Here is an 18,991-nt window from a genome sequence, read left to right as displayed (position 1 = left end):
TGTATCAGAAGTGAAAAAGTTGTATCGAAACATCCCTGAAAAGAACTTGCAAAAATGGATATTTATTGGCAAAAGGAAGCTAAAGTCTGAAAAAAGTGTCAGAACTTTTTGAAAAGGGGCAAAAATTGGACAAAGGATATTGATCATTTAAATGAAGACATAAAAAGCCACTTATTGTTGAGCATCATTGACTTCCTAGTGGTGTCACTGGTAATGTAGTGGGCTGGTCTGGACAGAAAATTATAGGGCTTTATTTTGGTCCCAGTCCTATGGGACTGGCCCGTTGAGAGGCACTAGGACCCAGTGGAGTGCTGCCTGCAGAAGAGCTGGTTAGTAGAATGGGAGGGTGGCTGTGAGCCAGCATTGGACAGGACATCCAGATAGAGGCGTATCAGATTACACTGCATGCACTCGCCCTAGAGATGGGAACTGATAGACACTGCTGCACAGAAGCATTTACCCACATCACACACACCACCACATAATACATCTGCAGTGTGTGCAGCACAACTACCAGCCGCATAAGCAAATAATGCTGGATCTTCGTATTGATAGCTCACTGTAAAGCAATAGGTTAATTCAATGGGGCACTCGTTTTTTATGTAATTGTCACTTCATGTTGGATTTCCCAGGAGATAAAACACGATTGACATCTGTGCGTGAGCTGTAATAAATAAAATATAGGGAATCTATAGTCCTGAGTGCAGAGGACATTATTCTTCTTATTCCATTCAATTTATTTTTCTCTCTCTCCCTGGCACACACACAGTCATGCCTGGGCTATGCATGTGATTTATGATGAGATGGTAAAACTGTATTGAGTGTCACAGCTCTTTTAAAAATAAATAAATGCCCAGTGCATTATAATTTAATCATCAGAACCTGAATTTGCATTTAAATCTGGAAAGAAACCTCTTGCCTCAGCAATGTTGCAAAAGCTGTATTGAAGGTAAACGAGTAATATTTTTAAACATGCACACGACGGATGAACCTCGACTAAACCGTTCTGTTTTTCAGGTATGGGAAAATTGTTTCTACTAAGGCCATATTGGACAAGACGACCAATAAATGCAAAGGTGAGGCACACAGCACCCCATTTAATCTTTGGATAATCAAACAAGCCCTAATTCCCCTAATGGGAATTAGGGCTGGACAAAAAAATTGATTTAATCGATTTAATCGAATTCGTAGATGCAAGTGTTTTTATTTTGTAAATTCGAGTTTTTTAAATTTATTTATTTAATTTTTTCCACAACAGTTTTTTCGGACTTTTTCACGTTCCGTCCTTGTGGGTCACCGTAGCACGATGTGAGCCAGTCCCCTCTTTGTTTACCCTTCGGGTAGGCTACTGTATATGTGTGCACTATGCTGAGATGCTAAGGGAAGAGTTTAATATTTTTTTAATTGTAATGTTATAACATATGTAGTTATCTGATTTCTTAATCAGAACATTTAAGCTGCTGTGAAGTTGCTGTTGAATGACAGAACCTCATTTACTTTTTATTTTGGGATTGTTCTTTGCATTTTAACTCTTGAGGACAATCACAATCACTTTTGACAATATATCTGATGTCTGCAGTCATTTTTAAGTGCATTGAAAAAAATAATCGAAAATCGAATCGAAAATCAAATTTTTCTTTAAAAAAATGTAATGCACGGCGCCAAAACAGCATTGAATGGAGGTTATTTTCTCAGTTCATAATTGTAGCTATACTTAGAGCATCAGAATTTACTTACAGTATTCTGAATTTTATTCATTGGTGTGTTTTTTTTTTTATTTTAAAAAGAATTGTACATTTTGACAAACATTTTACAAAGTGTCTATAGTTCTGGACCCGGACTTCAGACAAATGACAATTGTTCCGGCACTTCCTGTGTGCATGCACAGTTCTATCACTTTAGGACGTTTCCTGCCACTGATGTAGGTTTTTAAGATATTTAAAGTGGCAAATTCCACCTTTAAAAACACATATACGAAAAAAGAAACATTTTAATATATTTCCTGGATTAGGTTTTTTTTTTTCTTTCCTTTCATTTTAACATATTTAACACGGGAAAATCCACTTTTAAAAATACATATACTGAAAAAAGTTAACATTTTAGGGTTATTCCTGGGTTGAGATTAGGATTAGGGTTAGTACTAAAATAAAACTGACAAAACTATAGAACTATAGAAGGACACGGGTCAAGCAGTGACAGGGACGCGTCAGTCAAATCGGAGATTTTTATTTTAGGCAAAATCGCCCAGCCCTAGTGGAGAATGAAACAAACATGAATCGTCGGACACATTTTATTTACATAAGATGTATTTTTATGGGTCACATCGCCCAGCATCAGCTCTTGGTATTTAGCAGTTAACAGAAACTTGTTAAATTGTTAATTATGAAATAAAAATGTTTGGGCTCCAGCAGAAAGTGAGGTGTGGAAGATCACCAGATTTGTTTGTGATATCATAAAAAAATACTTGTAGCAGTGCTAAACTGAGCTTTGCAGACTTTTTCCCATTTCAACTGTTAAATCTACCTCTAGCAGACACTTTTTTTTTTGTTTAGCACAGTCAAGCACAGTGTGTTCTTTGTGTTAAACATCACACTGTAGCTACACAACAGGTGTGTGTTACTAACTTACCTGATTAGCTTTTTAGATTCAAACACAGATTTATATATCAGGGTGTGTTTCTAATACACAGATTAATTATTTTTTAATGTATTGTTCTGGCATTTTGTCAGTTTTATTTTAGTACTAACCCTAATCCAGGAATAACCCTAAAATGTCAAGTATAGTTTTCAGTATATGTATTTTTAAAAGTGGAATTTCCCGTGTTAAATATGTTAAAATGAAAAATAAAAATATGTCAGAAGTGGAATTCGAACCCACATCAGTGGAAGGAAACGTCCTAAAGTGATAAAACTGTGCATGTGCACAGGAAGTGCCAGAACAATTGTCAGATTTGTCTGAGGTCCGGGTCCAGAACTATAGACACTTTGTAAAATGTACAATTCTTTTTAAAATAAAAATAAAAAAAACACACCAATGAATTGAATTCAGAATACTGTAAATAAATGATCATGCTCTAAGTATAGCTACAATTATGAACGGAGAAAATAACCTCCATTCAATGCTGTTTTGACGCCATGCATTACGTTTAATCTGATTTGTCGACTATGATGTGATGCATTTAATAGTTGTCTGGTCATTTCATTTTTTGTTGTTTCACAATGTCCGTTGATCATTTTAAAATGAATTTACTCAGTAGAAATGTAAAAAATGAATTTACTTCTTTTAAATTGTACTTAAGTACAAGTAAAATTTGTGATTTAGAAATATACTCAAAAAAGTACAAGTACCCATAAAAGCAGCTCAATTACAGTAACATGAGTACTTGTAATCCATTACTTTCACCTCTGGATATTCACTTATTTAGATGAAGTCACATACACGAGACCATCAAATGACTTGATACAAAATTTTGCCTGAATAAAAAAAATAAGAATAAATGACAGAGTGGTATAAAGAAGCTTGTTCCACATTAGAGTTCCTCACTGTAAGTGTTAATGACTACAGGCTATGGCTTCGTTGACTTTGACAGTCCTGGATCAGCTCAAAAGGCAGTGACGGCACTAAAGGCTGGTGGCGTGCAGGCTCAGATGGCCAAGGTAAGAAATGCTTCAATATTTGTTCACAGTGACCTTGGATGAGTTTATTTACACCTGCTACACATGCTAATCTCATATCAAACGACAAGTCACGTAGTTGCTTCACATTTTGAGGATTTGTATTTTCTGTAAATATTTTGCACACGTATTATTAGCATTTTCCTGAGCCTAACATGTACAGAAATGTCGTCCGATGGGTTGGATTTATTGTTTAGTGTTCACAGTTTATATGGGTTAAATCCACTCAGTGACTTGGTTACAGGGGCGGAGCTAGAATGGTAGCTCTGACACCTGATTGGACACATCAGGTGTCACCTGAGCTCACTGCACATCATGTGCAAACACTTGAGCAATTAGTAGATAAACAATACAGAGGACATTAAGAAATATAAGCGTTACCTCATTCTGTGGTACGCTTTAGTTTTCAGAATGAGGTAAGTTTGACTTTCTACATGAAAACATTAAATACAAAAGGGTTCGCCCACATACATACAAACTATTTATTTAAATTTGAAAAGTATCTTTAAAAAAATTGTAATAATAATAATTAAATAAATCAATTTGAAGTGGTAAAAGCTAAAGGGAGATGAAGCTATACTGTGCTTGACATCTGCATTATTTTTACTATATTATTATTATTAACTAAGGTCATATTGTTACCGCCATTTGTTCATGAATTTGACTGTTAGCGGGATCGTGTCAAGTTATGTACTGAACAGATTTTGACAAAATATAAACCAAACCTTACGCCGTGGAATATTCCATTACATTTAGGAGGGGATTTGGGTCAAAATACTGATTCTAGATCAGTTTAAAAAAAGAAAAATCCTAATCTTTCATCATTGGTGGAATTTCCAAAACTCATATCTTGGTTCAGTATTGACCGATCTTTATGAAATATGACTCAAATTACCCCACAAGGTTTCATCGAGATCAGATCTGGATTGCGTATGTCAAAAAATGGAATTGCCCATACGTTTGGATCTACTGTGACATTGTTAATGAGGATCACTGCGAATGGTGAGGTTTTTGCTTCCTGAGTCCTTATGTTTAGATTTTAAAATTGTTTTATCCCACCCACGAATCTTTGAAAAATCACACATTTCCTTCCAAATAATCCATACAAATGACAAAAACGTTGAGAAACGTGCGCACAAGCTAAGGACTGTTTCGTCACAATAATCCCAAAGAAATGCCATGTATCCTGGTGGAAATACACTGTAGACTGTACACACACACACACACAGGTGTGTGTGTGTGTTCATGTGTGGTGACAGTGTCGGGGGAGCTGATCCCTGTGCTCCCAGTACAAAGAACCTGTCTGTTCTCCCCTGTGGCTTCTGACTCAGTGTCTAAGCATCTCTCCCATCAGCAGGGCACAGTTCCCAGTCAGCCACACACACACACAAGCATGGACACACATGCCACCGGCACCCTGGGAAAGCTGATCTGCCATTAAGCTGGATCACTGACATTCACACTGCTTCTAGCTCACAAAGTTAACTCCATTTCCCTCACCGCCTCAGTCTGGGTTTACAACAAGGCTTATGCGTCAGATTTCGCTCTGACTCATTCTGACTCACTCACACAGTTGAGACCCACAGCAGGTCCCCTTGGCTTTCTCCTCTGGGTTCAGGCTTTGTTTTTGCTAGTTTCGCACCGCGGCAACTTGCAAACGAGGAAGCGACGAGGACGAAAGGTGAAGGAGAAATCACCTTCATCGCAGGTCCCTGCGATTAAACATGCATTATTCATGGAATGGAAATTGGCTTGCTCTGCATTTACAGGTTTTTAATCACATTTGCAATTTGAGATAATGAATATGCATAATGGTTAGAGGGTGATGCAGATTGGTTGTATCTTACAAGGTACTGAGGGTCAATTTGTGTGAGCAGGGCACAGAGGAAAAAATAAATAAATGAGCGCTGAAATACTTTTAGAGCATCTAAGAAAACTAAAACTGCGGGAGATCCTGTCATTTTGTTGTTTGTAAAATATTTTTAAAGTCAAATGTAGAAGCCAACAGTGCTGCCTGTGTCTGCATTCAAGGTCAGGATTAGCCCACAAGTAAAGCTGGGACATGCTAGCGTGCAATAGGGGAATAGATGATGATGTTGTCCTTGTAGGGAGGTAAGAATATAAGTCAGATGTTCTTCAGATTACTTCGAAAGGTCTTTGTCCAAAATGTCAAAGCAGTGCTGAGAGAGATGGAGCAATGCAAATGTAATTACAATTTAAGATTACAATACAAGAATCCTGTACATTCATCCTCTTAAGTGGACAGGTTGCCTCAAGCAACCTATGTCCCTTCTATCTGCGGTCAAACACGTGTGAAGAAGAGCAGATGAGCTAATGGAAACTAAATGTAATAGCTAACCTTAACTTTAGATTACAATAATGGTAAAGGCATGTTTTTCCAACTCTAACGCTGATTGAACAGCTTATTGAGGATTCCCCTGCATCTGGTATCTAGATACCACATACAATGCCAAACTAAAACCCAACATTAAGGCCGAACTCTATGGTTTTATGTCTCCTGGGAGTTTAAACACGATGCCAACTGTGACATAGTTGGGAGCAGCAGCACCTGTCATGCTTCATATGGATCTATGATTCCTAATTCCTTTATCGTCCTCTTGTAGATCTCTTTTTCTGATGCTAATAAGTGCGATGAAATGACATGTATAGTTGTACGATACCCAAGGTGCCAAATTGTAACGGTTCCTACTATACTAGAAATTCTACACAATGGTACCATTGTGGATTACGATCCTACTGGTGCCAGTTCCTGCTACATAGAGGCAACAAGACAACACATGGCTGCCGCGACGGCGACGTCAGTGGCATCACTAACTTTGCTCAAAAAACAAACTCTAAAAATCCCATTTGGAAGTATTTTGGCTTTAAACGAGGCAGAGACGGTAAAGCAATAGGACATCCACTGTGAAGGCGCTGTTACCAGCTATAGGAGCCACAGGAGTGAAACACTTTTTGTTTGTTTTTCCGCACAGACTCAGAGCGATCTTGTTTTTATTTGTTCATTTATTTTTATTTACAATGTACAAACAATATTTACAAATTATATACATACAACCTCATAAAACACCTGTGACGTCACCCAGAAAATGCATACAAATAGTTTTCACAGAGAATCAGTTCCTGTTTATTGTATTTTATCCTCTATGGTTTATTATGTTTTTTTTTAAAAGACAGTGGATTTGTTCTCCTAAGGTGATTATTTATATTAGTTAAACATAAATTGACGTGCAAGGGAAACTGAGTGATTATTTTTTTAATTTCAGCCATATATATTTTAAATTCATTTGTTTTTTATTGCTTATATGCTTTTGTTCGTGTACTCTTATCATGCACCAAACAACACTATAAGTAATTAATGAGTATTTCTAACTTGTACAAATACATTGCAGTTCATAAAAATAATAATAAAAAAAGGCTTCAGTATCGCAATATTATCCGGTGTAGCGTCTGGTATAGTATCGTGGTTACTTATTCAGGTATCGTGACAACTTTATGACGTGACGTTGAGTCGCTGACTGACGTATTCTGGCAAAGTGGCTGACACGCGGTTAGGGGTCATGTGACTATCGCAAAATCCGATTGTTTTAGCCTGGTTTCAACACCTAGAGGGCAGTCACTCTTAGATTTTTACAACAAAATACACCAAATGGAAATACGTTAACTAAAATGTCAAAAGTTGGACAAGAACCATCAACACTACTTTACACCCAAATACATTTGTTTTCAGGAGCTTTGGGATTTAGTTTCGCTTTTTGAAGATTTTTCTTAATGAATTTTATCACAACAGGTTGAAAATACTGGCATTATCTTGTAGATATGCACGTAAACTATAATTATTTTGTTGTTTTTTATTTGTATTTTTAATTAATATACTTTTGGCTTCAGATTGTTGGGATGATTCAACTAATTCAACCTTTCCTACTGGCGTGTTTTCTTCCAGCAACAGGAGCAGGACCCCACCAACCTGTACATCTCCAACCTGCCGCTGTCCATGGATGAACAGGAGTTGGAGAACATGCTGAAGCCCTTCTGTCAGGCCATTTCCACACGCATCCTCCGTGACTCTAACGGGACCAGCCGAGGAGTGGGCTTTGCCAGGTATCAGCTTTTAGACATCCAGACACTTTTTCCAAGACAGCTGGCTAGGATTTCATAAGGAAAATTCAGCTTCAGTATTAATAGTGATGAGTCCGCTCTCTGGTGGTGAAATGTGGGTAATGTTTTTTTTTTTGTTTCATGATTGAATAAGTAAGCAGCTAATCGTTACTGTTACATTACTTTTTATTCAAGGATGGAGTCCACAGAGAAATGTGAGGCAATCATTCAACATTTCAATGGGAAATACATCAAAACTTCACCTGGAGTTCCAGGTAAGTTTTTCATTCTTTGTTATTGAGCAAAACGTCAATGATAAAGCTCCATATTTTGAAGTTATGAATGTTTTTCTAATCTTTTGTCATAATGTTGCAGTGCCGTCTGAGCCTCTGTTGTGTAAATTTGCTGATGGAGGCCAGAAGAAGCGTCAAAGCCAAGGGAAATACCTGCACATTGCTCGACCCTGGGCCAGAGATGGAGACACTGTGAGCTCGGTCAGGGTTTATTTTTCATTTCCATCCCCTCCTCCTCATAATGACAAGCTGTTTATTTGTCGTTTTTGCTTCAGGGAGGAATGACTCTCACCTACGACCCAACCACAGCTTTACAGAACGGGTCCGTCCTCCTTTTCTGAGCAGAATCCTCCACAGTGAGTGGGATGGGATCGCTTTTAAGTCACTTTCTTTGTGTCTTTCTCTGCAGGTTTTACTCTTCTCCTTATAGTATCACGCCTAATAGGATGATTGGACCCACCTCGCTCTCACCATATATGCATTCACCTTTGTCCACGTACCAGGTCAGAAGCTAATCCTACATTTTGAAACGAAGGGATCCAAATCTGCATTAGGGAAAATGCGACTAGGTTGCGATAATTCAATATCTTTCTTAATCCTTCAGGTACACAACCCGTCCTGGATACATCACCAGTCGTACATAATGCCACCTACAGTAAGTGTCATTAATGTACCATAAAGACTGTGCAATGTCTCACCTACTGACTCTTGGGGTGAGAAATGTGACAAGACAAAATAACTAAAACACATGACATATCAAAAACACCTCTGCTATAGTAGTTATGGATAGAAACCAAGGGTACATTTTCTTTTTTTTTTAAAAGGATATTTTTGGCTCTAGTGGCCTTTATATGACAGTTGCTTGACAGGAAAGGGGTCAGAGAGAGCAGGGAATGACACGCAGGAAAGGGTCCCAGGCCGGGAATTGAACCTGGACCCGCTGCAGGTGAGGAACTATAGCCTCTGTATGGGGCGGGCGCTCAACCCACTGAGCTAAACACCGCCCCGACGAAGGGTACATTTTCAAACAGGCTTCCCACAGGTTTTACAACAAGCTTCAATATGGCTAAGATATTAATCGTATAAGTCACAGCGAAAAACAAAAAACCCAAATCCATATCTGGAAAGACGTCATGTTTCTGAGTTGTGGATGAGCGCAGAGAGAGAATCAGGCAGCAGGCAGACGTAACGTTCAAAATAAGAGTCCATGGCTGCGTCCAAATAGTCTCTCCTATCTCCTTTCCTATCCACTTTTCCTTAAACCCGTGAATGACGTCACAGGGTTAAGGAAAGGAGTTAGGAGACTGCCTAAAGGAGTTAGGGAAAGGCCATCACATTATTTTGACAGACACTTCCACGAGGTGACGTCATAATCCAAAAGCGGTGATGGTTAGTGTTAAAAAAAAAAAAAAAAACTACAAATTTCCAAAAATGCACTACTTCATTCATAACACTTCTGTGCCTCCTAACCGCTGATATAATTTCAAATATCACAAGGTTTGAATGTAAATCAAAGGAAAAGAGGTTACCAGGCTACGAGGAACAAAAGTGAAACTAAAAGAACGTCACACTGAGAACGGTTACTCACACTCACCTTCCACTCAGAAATTAACATTAATCCAAAATAAGTATGATTTTATGAAATGGTTATATTTATGCAAAATATTTATGCATTGGTAACTTACATGATCTCCGTCCCTTTTCAGTAAGTTTCCGTGAGCGCTCGGATGAGCGTGTCCCTTCAAATGTTGTCGCTGCAAGGATTTGTGGGTCAGCATCAGCTCATCTCCTTTGTTAAAGGATGCATCAGTGTTTCCTATGCTAAAGGAGGTTATAAAGGAAGCATTGAGCTTCCTTTCCTTAGCTTAAAGAGAGTTCTAATGCTTCCTATCATGGCCACCACTTCTAGGGGTTAAGGAAAAGTGGATATGAAAGGAGATAGGAGGGACTATTCGGGTGCACCCCATGTTCAATGATCAAGAAACTAACAAAAACAAAAGGGCACAAGGAGGCATGAGGATAACAAATAGCTGGACACAAAACGCAGTAGCACACACACACACACACATAGACAATGAACACTCAGCTACATAGTGAGGGAGGTCTGATTGGGAACGGGCCACACCTGGGTGGAAACACGAGGCAGCTAATCACTCACAACCCAAACACACTGGCATCACTGGGAGGAGGGGACACAAGCAGGAATACCTGGCACACTAACACAAGATTTAAAACATGAAACTAGAACTAGAATGGAAACTAAACAGAACATTGACTCACAGAACCAAAACAGGACTAAAACTGTCAGTTTACTTACAATGTTTCTTTTGTGTTACTTTGCCAAATTATTTCAAAATCGCAACACTTCACCTACAGGCAAATGGTTAATCATCTTTATTCCACATTGAGCCAGCTTGTGCTTGAAATAATAAATAATAATACATTTTATTTGTAATGCACTTTACATTTGATGCCAAATCTCAAAGTGGTACAGGATTAAAAAATAAATAAATAAAACACAACATATATTAAAAGATAGGACTAAAAGAGGCATTAACTGTTAAAATAAGTTTCTGTAAAAAGGTGAGTTAAGTTATTTTCTTAAAAACAGTAGTAGCATCACACTGTAGTTAGTTATTTTTGTATGAGTCCAACTCTCCACATTTTAGTCAAAGTATTTCTTGCAGTTTGGCATATTTTGTTGTAAAAATGTAAGGGTGACTGCCTTCTATGGCACAATCAAATGTTGCTATTGGCTGAGAACGGAGGTTTGTGATCATTCAGCAACCATCACTGTTGGCCCCGCCCCTCCTATTAAACCTAACACCTGTGGACTCCGCAATGTGTGGCGAGTTGGTTGGAACCAGATCATTTTGAATAGAGACGTACAGACCCACTCCAAAAAATTAGAATATCACGGAAAAGTTGTCAAAATAAACAAATCGATACTTGAAATCATTTAAATTGTGGGCCCTGAATCTATAATCTATGAAAGTTTAACATTTTGAATGGAATTATGGAAATTAAACAACTTTTTCATGATATTCTAATTTTTTGGAAAGGGTCTGTATAGTGAGTATTCAGGTAGTTAGCATAGCATAGATTGTTCTTCGGAGATTTTATGGTATAGACTACTCCAGAAGCTCCGCCCATTTTAAGGTTGCTCACTTGTATTTCCAGAGTAGATGCACATCAGCCCCAACAGGGTTTAGTTAAGTATTTTTCAACTTTGGGGTCGTGACCCCATGTGGGGTAGCCTGAAATTAAAATATGGTCACCTGAAATGTGTTAGAAATAATTACTGATTTGTTAAAGCTACACTACCTGCTAATAAGAATTTTTTTTTTTTAATTAAAGAAAAAAATCAAGTACCCCAGCTTTAAATTACTATTTCTTTTCAAATTGAAACACGACACAATTTTAAACAACTGTATTCTCTACTTTCACTTTCTCAAATATAAATCTAGTTCAAATAAAATTCAGCATGAAGAAAATCAGAAAGAGAAAAAAGTATCTGAGCTGGTGTATTTTGTAACTAATCCTGGCTGTTCTGTATTTGTTACACATTATAACAAACATGATCAAAAACTAACTCTAGAAAAAAAAACAACTAACGCCAGAAATGTTTTCTAATAAAAAAAATGGGGTCACAATCCAAAAAAGGTTGAGAAGCACTGGTTTTGTTGGGTTAGTTTAGTTTAATTTCGTTTAGTTTAGTTCAAAATGCAGCCATGAATGTCTTTTAAAACAGTCAAAATCTGCACAAGACTCTAGCCGCAAGTTTTTATTTGTGAGAGGAAACCTGGAGCATGTTACGGTAGCGTAGAGCTGCTATAGGGGAAAGTATATTTTGGATCACTATATTGTTCATACAATATACTAATATTGTACGAACAATATTTTTTTTGAACCACAGTGTCTATTCATATTTCAAACTTTACAAATTATCATCAGTCATGTCACAACATTTATAAAGCTGTAGTACAGTATCCTTTTAGCAAACAAATCAAACTCTTAGGCAGACGGTCATTTAAGCAATGGCAAAATATATGGTAATACAAAAATATTATTAATAATAATAATAATAATAATAATAATAATAATAACAATAATAACAATAATAATAATAATAATAATAACAATAATAACAATAATAATAATAATAATAATAATCACAATTGTAGTGATGAAGTATGGTCAACGCACTTATACATGATTCCACATTTTCTTGAATAAGTCCATTGTCAAATTGAGGCTTGCTGTTATTTTTTCCATTGCGTCCACTTTTATGAGTCTCTCTTTCCATTCACCCACTGTAGGGGGCAACGGTTTCAACCAAAACACTGTAATCATCTCCTCAGCCACCAACACCAGTATTCTAAATAAGTACATGTTTGGTTTATTTAAGTAATCGGGGGGCGGGGGAGCACTCCAAAGACAAAGGCCAGTGGGTCACTTTCAATGTAAGTGTGTAAAATATTTGAAATTTCAACTCTAACTTCCTCCCAGAATTTTTTGAATTTAGGACAGTCCCAGAAAATGTGTGTGTGGTCTCCAACCTTACCACAGAGTCTCCAGCACTGGTTTGCTGTATTCTTATCAAATTTGGAAATTATTGAAGGAGTTTTAAAACGGACAATATTTATATATAATTATATTGTTTATACAATATCGTGATCCAAAATATATATCCCCCTGTGACAGCTCTACACTACTGTAACATGTGTAGTAGAAAACCCTAGAATTAGGACAACATCCAAACATAGCTCAGAAAGACGTGTGGTCACACAGCAGCATCACTATCACTGAGAGTAATGAGCTTTATCCCCACAGGGAGCTGTACTGACAGCGGGAATGGACCACAGCATGTCCATCCAGCCGACCTCTATGATGGGGCCTCTGGCTCAGCACCTCAGCCACCTGTCCATGAGCAGCAGCGGCACAGTAAGACAAACACACTCAGTTCATCAATAAGCACACGGGTGTCAAACGTCACATTTTGCTTTCTCGAGCAAAGGTGAAAGTAACGGGTTAAAAGTACTCACATTACTGTAATTAAGTTGCTTTTATGGATACTTGTACTTTTTTGGAGTATATTCCTAAATCAGTAATATTTATACTTGTACTTCAGTTCCTTTTAATTGAAGTAAAGTAATTTGTTACATAAGTAAATTATTATTATGTTGTTTTTAAATGATCAACATTGTGAAACTATCAAATGCGTCACATCATAGCCAACCAATCAGATTAAACATAATGCATTATGCCATTATGCAGTGGATGTAGGTTATTTTCAGTTCATAAATGAAGCTATATTTAGAGCCTGAGATTTGTAATTAAATTCATTGGTGTGATTTTATTTTTTTTAAAAGAATTGTACATTTTGACCTTTAATTTTATACTGATGCCTTTGTAGAAAATAAGTACATTTCCATTTGTGCAAGATTTGATTTCTTCCTTTATAAGTTTATACATGAGATGTTTACTGTGTGCAAGGGAACCGTGGCAAGATTTATTATCAATAATAAACATGGGAGGTGAAAGTAACTTTTACTTTGAGTACTTTAATTGAGCTACTTTTTACTTGTACTTGAGTATTTTATGTGTGACTTACTTGTACTTGAGTACAATTTTAATCAAATAACAGTACTTCTGCTTGAGTAGGATATATCAGTAGTCTTTACACCTCGAGGAAATAAAAATGATAGACATCTCAGCCCCTCCAAAATACAATAATTCAAATTAAATCCACAAGATTTGTAGGGCTCAGTTTTCCAGTTCGTATTACACATGACGGCAGTCATTTTTAAACTAAAGTTGTTGAACGAACTCTTAATTTTTGCAAAATCTGGCAAATTTTCCTGAAAATGATTTAATGAAATTTCCACAAATTCACAAAATCAGGGAAATTTGAGTGAAAGTCCTGCATGGACTGATGTACTCATACTTTATCATTTATGTGGAAGTGCAAACCTGGGCACGGTAATGTTGAATTTCCTCTTTTCCCCCCACCTAAAATCTGTGGCCCACTTCAGCTCAAGCTGGTCCGTATTTGGACCCTGAACTAAAATGAGTTTGACACCCCTGACTCAGCACAAACAGGAACTACACTGGGCAACATAATGGCTTTGTCAGAGAGCTCTTTAAATATCTGCAACGCATTATAATCACTCACAGGGAGGAGTCCAGGGACTGCTTTGTTTTTCTAAGTAAGTGTTGTGATGGTGGAAATTAATTGTCTTTTATTTTGGAAAAATGGGCACGTCAGCAGAAGGTGAAGTGCGTGGGATGCACTTACAGCTCCCATTGGCTGTCTAGACTAATGAAGACTTGTGTAATGAAACCTATGCATCTTATGTGCAGCAACTTTATTTATTTATTAGTCACTATAATCACCATGTGTGATTAGCATTATCATTGTATCCCCTCCTCTTTCCTCCCCAGTATGTGCCTGCAAACACATCTATGCAGGGGACCTACATACCCCAGTACACACAAGTGCCTGCCACCAACATGTCAGTGGAGGTAAACACAGGCTTTTCTCTTATTAAAAGCATTTTTAAAGTTTTAAAGTCGTGCCAAACAATCGCTTACATGCTTTTTGTCTTTGTTCGAACAGGAAAGTACGGTCCAACCGCCCGCTGCCATGGAGACGCCCACAGAACACACGTCCTACTCCTACCAGCATAACAAGTGAAGAGGTGGGTGGAGCCTTTATCCCTTTATCTCTCTTTTAGTCTTGACCTCAGATCTAAATCCCTTCAAAAACGTGCAGCCCTACATTTTAGATGACTTTGACCTTTGTTTACTAGTTTTATGGCGTGGGTTTGTCATTTTAACAACTTCAAGGACACAAGAGGGTTAAAAAAATGACTATTGTGTGCCCAAAGACAAAGGACACTAACATGGACGCAATTAACTTACTCACACAATCATAAAACACGTGTTTCAGTTCATTTATGGTGCTTAAATATGGGGCGCTGATTGTAAAGTTGCGCATTCTAAAATAAACAGCGACTTTTAGCAACAAACCTTGTTTAAAAATTGTATGTCCATTTTTTTTTTTATGTTACTTTTGACTAAATTTACACCAATATTTGTTAAATGTGTAATTTTTTTTTCTTGTAAAATATGTCAATGTTAAATCTAAATCTAAATGTTAAATCTAAATGTCACGGGTGAAACTAAATATTTAGCTAATATGCAAATCCACTGTTTAGATTTCATATTTAACATTTAGTTTTCATATTTAACATTTAGATTGAACAGTGACATTGTATTTAAAAAAAAAAGAAAAAAAATCACAGATATTGCTGTGAATCTGCTCAAAAGTAACAAATTCTCGTACGTTTTTTTAAACGTGGCGCCCCATATTTAAAGGACAAAACGTGTGAGTATTGTGAGTAGTAGGGAGCAACACTGTTTTATGCTGATGTCGTTTCGAGTGTGTTTTTGTTGCTTTTGCATGGATTTGTCGATCTGCAGTTGTATGAAAGATTCAAGTCCAGAAAATAGGAACGTTTCCCCCTTAAACATAAAAACATAAGAAACCAACTCTCCCAGAGCGAGACACCGGTCATCCTACTGTGAGGTAATCACTTGGGACCCAATGCTTGAAGCCTCTTCTTTAGAGATAGAATTATACATCTGTAATCAAGAATATGATCATCATTACTCATAGGATTGATGTGATCATGTGACATGATACATGGATAATACATTGTTACTGTCCGTTCTACAAACAGCCTGCATCCTTTTTTAATTTTAGGTTTACTACCAAATATAGAGGTAGTGGCTATCCCTGCGGTTGCCGTATCAATATACCGACATTCTATCAGTATGCAGCACCCAATTTGGCCACATGATTGGTCAGTCTATGGTCAGTTTAGGTCTTGTGACTAAGACTAAACCTTACCCTAAACCTAAAAATTGTTGGGATATTGGGTTATAACCTAACCCTAAACCTAAACCTAACCCTAAAACTCAAAACTAACCCGTACGGCAACCGTACAAATACTCTTTGACACTTTGGATATAGAATTGTTCCCATCACAAGTAGTGAAACATTTGTGTTTGACTTGCATCAAACCAAGGAGGGCCCGTCCACCCATTATCTGTAAGAAACTGTTTAATAATAATAATTTATTATCTGCTGATGAGTACGTACCTTTCTAGCATATGTAGTGAGGAAAAAATAAACTCACATCTGCACACGTAACATGGTGCTAAACATCTATTAAATGTACACAGAAGCAACCTTGGTTATGTAGTTCTTAATAAACTGTAAAAATGAAAGGGAAAGGGTTTGGGGCTACACTAGCCATGTGTTAGCCTTGGGAAAAATTGATTGTATTTGAAATAAAGTTACCGGTATATGTGATGTTTTTTTTTTTTATCTACGAAGTGTATTTGAATTGCAGAATGTATCGTGTCATGAAAAAATAGCAAAGGACGTTATGTTCTTTAAGAGTTTTAGGATATCAGACTGTAAGCATACGCTAAAAGCGTATGCATCTCTGAGTAAATTGTTACCTTTAGCGCCTACTTATGGACATTTGAAAAACTGCAGTGTGTTTATGGGCGTGGTTATGAATCAATTCAAAAATACGTCCTTCATTTATCTCATCACAACCTAAAAAAGCAAGCGGAGAAGTAACCAATGAAATAAATACGAATAAAATAAAAACTGTTCTTTTGATCCTGATTTCAGTATTTTCCTCCTACGTTTATTCCATGAGTAAACCCAGTTTAAGCTCCTGAATTACTTTTTATTAGTTGACTTTTTAGATTACCTGGGATTATCGAGTGTTGCTCTAGCTCAGGGCTTCTCAAAGTGTGGCGCGCCCCCTGATTTGTCCTTTCTTGTCATCACATGTCAGGTCTTCAAGGAGGGACATTAATCATTTGGCAGAAGCATGGGACTGTTCCTCACGATGGACATCAAAGATATTTTCTATAGACTCACATTTCAAAACGAGAAACTCTGAAACTTCAAACAAGCAATGAAGGACAGAGGGCAGAGGCCGCCTGCAGGAAACCGAAGAAGAAGAAGAGGAGGATGAGGAGGAAGAGGACATATTTTGATACCAGTCTAGAAAAACCTGACTGACTACACATTTGAAAGCGTTTATGGAGCACTACTTCAAGAAGCAACAATGAAACCAGGAGTCAAACATTTTGTCATGTTTGGTGTCATGATTTGTCGTGACTTTTTTTGTAAAATGTACTTTTTTTTTCTCCCTCTTCTTATATGTTGAGGCCTTTTTGTACATAACTCTTTGTTTGGTTGTTTGCTGCGTACAGGGGAAAACAAAACAAGCTGAAATTATGAAACCTTCCTGACTGGTTTTTGTGGACATTCATGGTGCTGATTTTTTTTTTTTTTTATTTAGATGTAAAACCCTTCCCTAGTCTTCTCACTTCTCTTTTGGCACTTGACTCAAATCATTTGCTGTTCTTTGAACTTTGTCAACAAAAGCTTCCGACAATCAGAGAAGGGGAAAAATTGCAGGTGAAGATGAATAACGTTGAGTTTACACACGCACACAAGTACAAATTGGATGAAAACATTCCAGATGTTATTGTAGCTAAACTCACTTTGAGCTGCTCCAGTTTGAAACCCACGGGTGGTTAAACGGTGACGGTTTTCCTCTTTTCTCTTTCTGTGACTCGTCAAGTGATTCTGTTCATCGCACAGTGAAACCAAAAGTTCTCAACTTAGCTGTTTTTTGTCTTTATTGTTGCTTTTAAAGAGGGATCAGATGCCAAAAACAACTGTTGAGGTGGTTTGACGTGAGCCGTACTGGTAACAGCTTCTCCTCTCATTATTTTTTAAACTGTTATTTAAAGTTCTTTTTAATTCATTGTTTTACTTTTTTTTTTTTTTTTCAAGTCTTTGATTTGTTTTTTCTCGATGTTGCCTGCATTGCTACATTCGTTTAGTTTCACTTTGGATGTCTGACGCTTTACTCACTCAAAGTTCATGTTCGTGGAGGAAACTTGTGTATTGAAATACGTTGTTGTTACAGATGTAACCTAAACTTATTGGGGTCAATGTTGGAAATATATGCTCAAAAACCACAACTATACCTCATCCGGCCAGAACGACGCATATTAGGTTTGTGAACAAGCTTTAAAGGCAATAACTACGTAGAATAGTTAACATCTAATGCTACTGTGTCTGCATCCTTTCACCGTTTCATCCAATGTTTGGAAAATCATGCTCGAGGTCTGATAATCTATGCAAATTAATGTGTATTATCTGAGACGTCTCATAATTTAGTCTGGAAAAATTTTTCACCTTCGAACACATCTTAGTAAAAAAAAAAAAAAGTTTATCAATTGAGAGAATTGGACTCACTTTTTTCTTACATCAGTAAAAATAAAAGGGAACTCTTTAGTTTAAAATGTGGCTGATAAATATTGTGATTAATTTTTGAACTGAAAATGGCAGGTGGGATATTGAGTGGTCAAGTTTCAGATTTTTCCAAGTTCAACTTTGCAGAAAATCCTTTGATTTCTCTGGAAGCGTGTGACCTACAATTGTTTTTATGCACTGCAGCTGCTTCAAGTCCTTCAAATCTGACTCTTTTTTTTTTTAAATCTCCTGGTGCTCACGTCCTTTCATTTTTCATGACAACGCTGTGGCTTCTTCACACTAGACAACTGTTGCTGCTAACTTTCTAAAGTGTTGAGTGTGCAAATGTCTGTGAACTGCAGCCGTTTTAGGTCAACAAGTCAGAAGGGTGTCGGTTTTTAACGGTTAATCAACGTCCTTTTGTGTGTGCGCGCGCGACCTCTCCTCAGTCAACGTTTGTGCCATGATGTTGGATTTTTGTTTCCTTTACAATGAATAATAATAAAAAAAAAAAGTAAATTCTGAAGATGCTGACTGGCTGTTATTCAGTG

At 37.1% G+C, this 18,991-nt stretch overlaps 1 protein-coding gene across 1 annotated transcript in view; it reads left to right on the top strand.

The window, feature by feature from the left end:
• The window catches only part of LOC114467478 (RNA-binding motif, single-stranded-interacting protein 2-like), a 38,184-nt gene extending 19,216 nt beyond the window's left edge, over positions 1-18,968 (top strand). Inside the window, exons 3-14 of the mRNA XM_028453798.1 lie at positions 1,018-1,076; positions 3,565-3,656; positions 7,636-7,793; positions 7,986-8,065; positions 8,166-8,275; positions 8,359-8,405; positions 8,493-8,586; positions 8,688-8,738; positions 12,917-13,027; positions 14,528-14,608; positions 14,703-14,784; positions 16,963-18,968. Of these exons, the coding sequence (XP_028309599.1) occupies positions 1,018-1,076; positions 3,565-3,656; positions 7,636-7,793; positions 7,986-8,065; positions 8,166-8,275; positions 8,359-8,405; positions 8,493-8,586; positions 8,688-8,738; positions 12,917-13,027; positions 14,528-14,608; positions 14,703-14,780 (961 nt within the window). The 3' untranslated portion in view covers positions 14,781-14,784; positions 16,963-18,968. The remainder of the gene's footprint in view (positions 1-1,017; positions 1,077-3,564; positions 3,657-7,635; positions 7,794-7,985; positions 8,066-8,165; positions 8,276-8,358; positions 8,406-8,492; positions 8,587-8,687; positions 8,739-12,916; positions 13,028-14,527; positions 14,609-14,702; positions 14,785-16,962) is intronic.
• Positions 18,969-18,991: the final 23 nt, after the last annotated feature.

This window comes from Gouania willdenowi, chromosome 7, assembly GCF_900634775.1.
Source record: "Gouania willdenowi chromosome 7, fGouWil2.1, whole genome shotgun sequence".
NCBI lineage: Eukaryota > Metazoa > Chordata > Actinopteri > Blenniiformes > Gobiesocidae > Gouania > Gouania willdenowi.
Note: the sequence above shows the minus strand (reverse complement) of the source record. Positions and strands in the feature narration are given on the sequence as shown.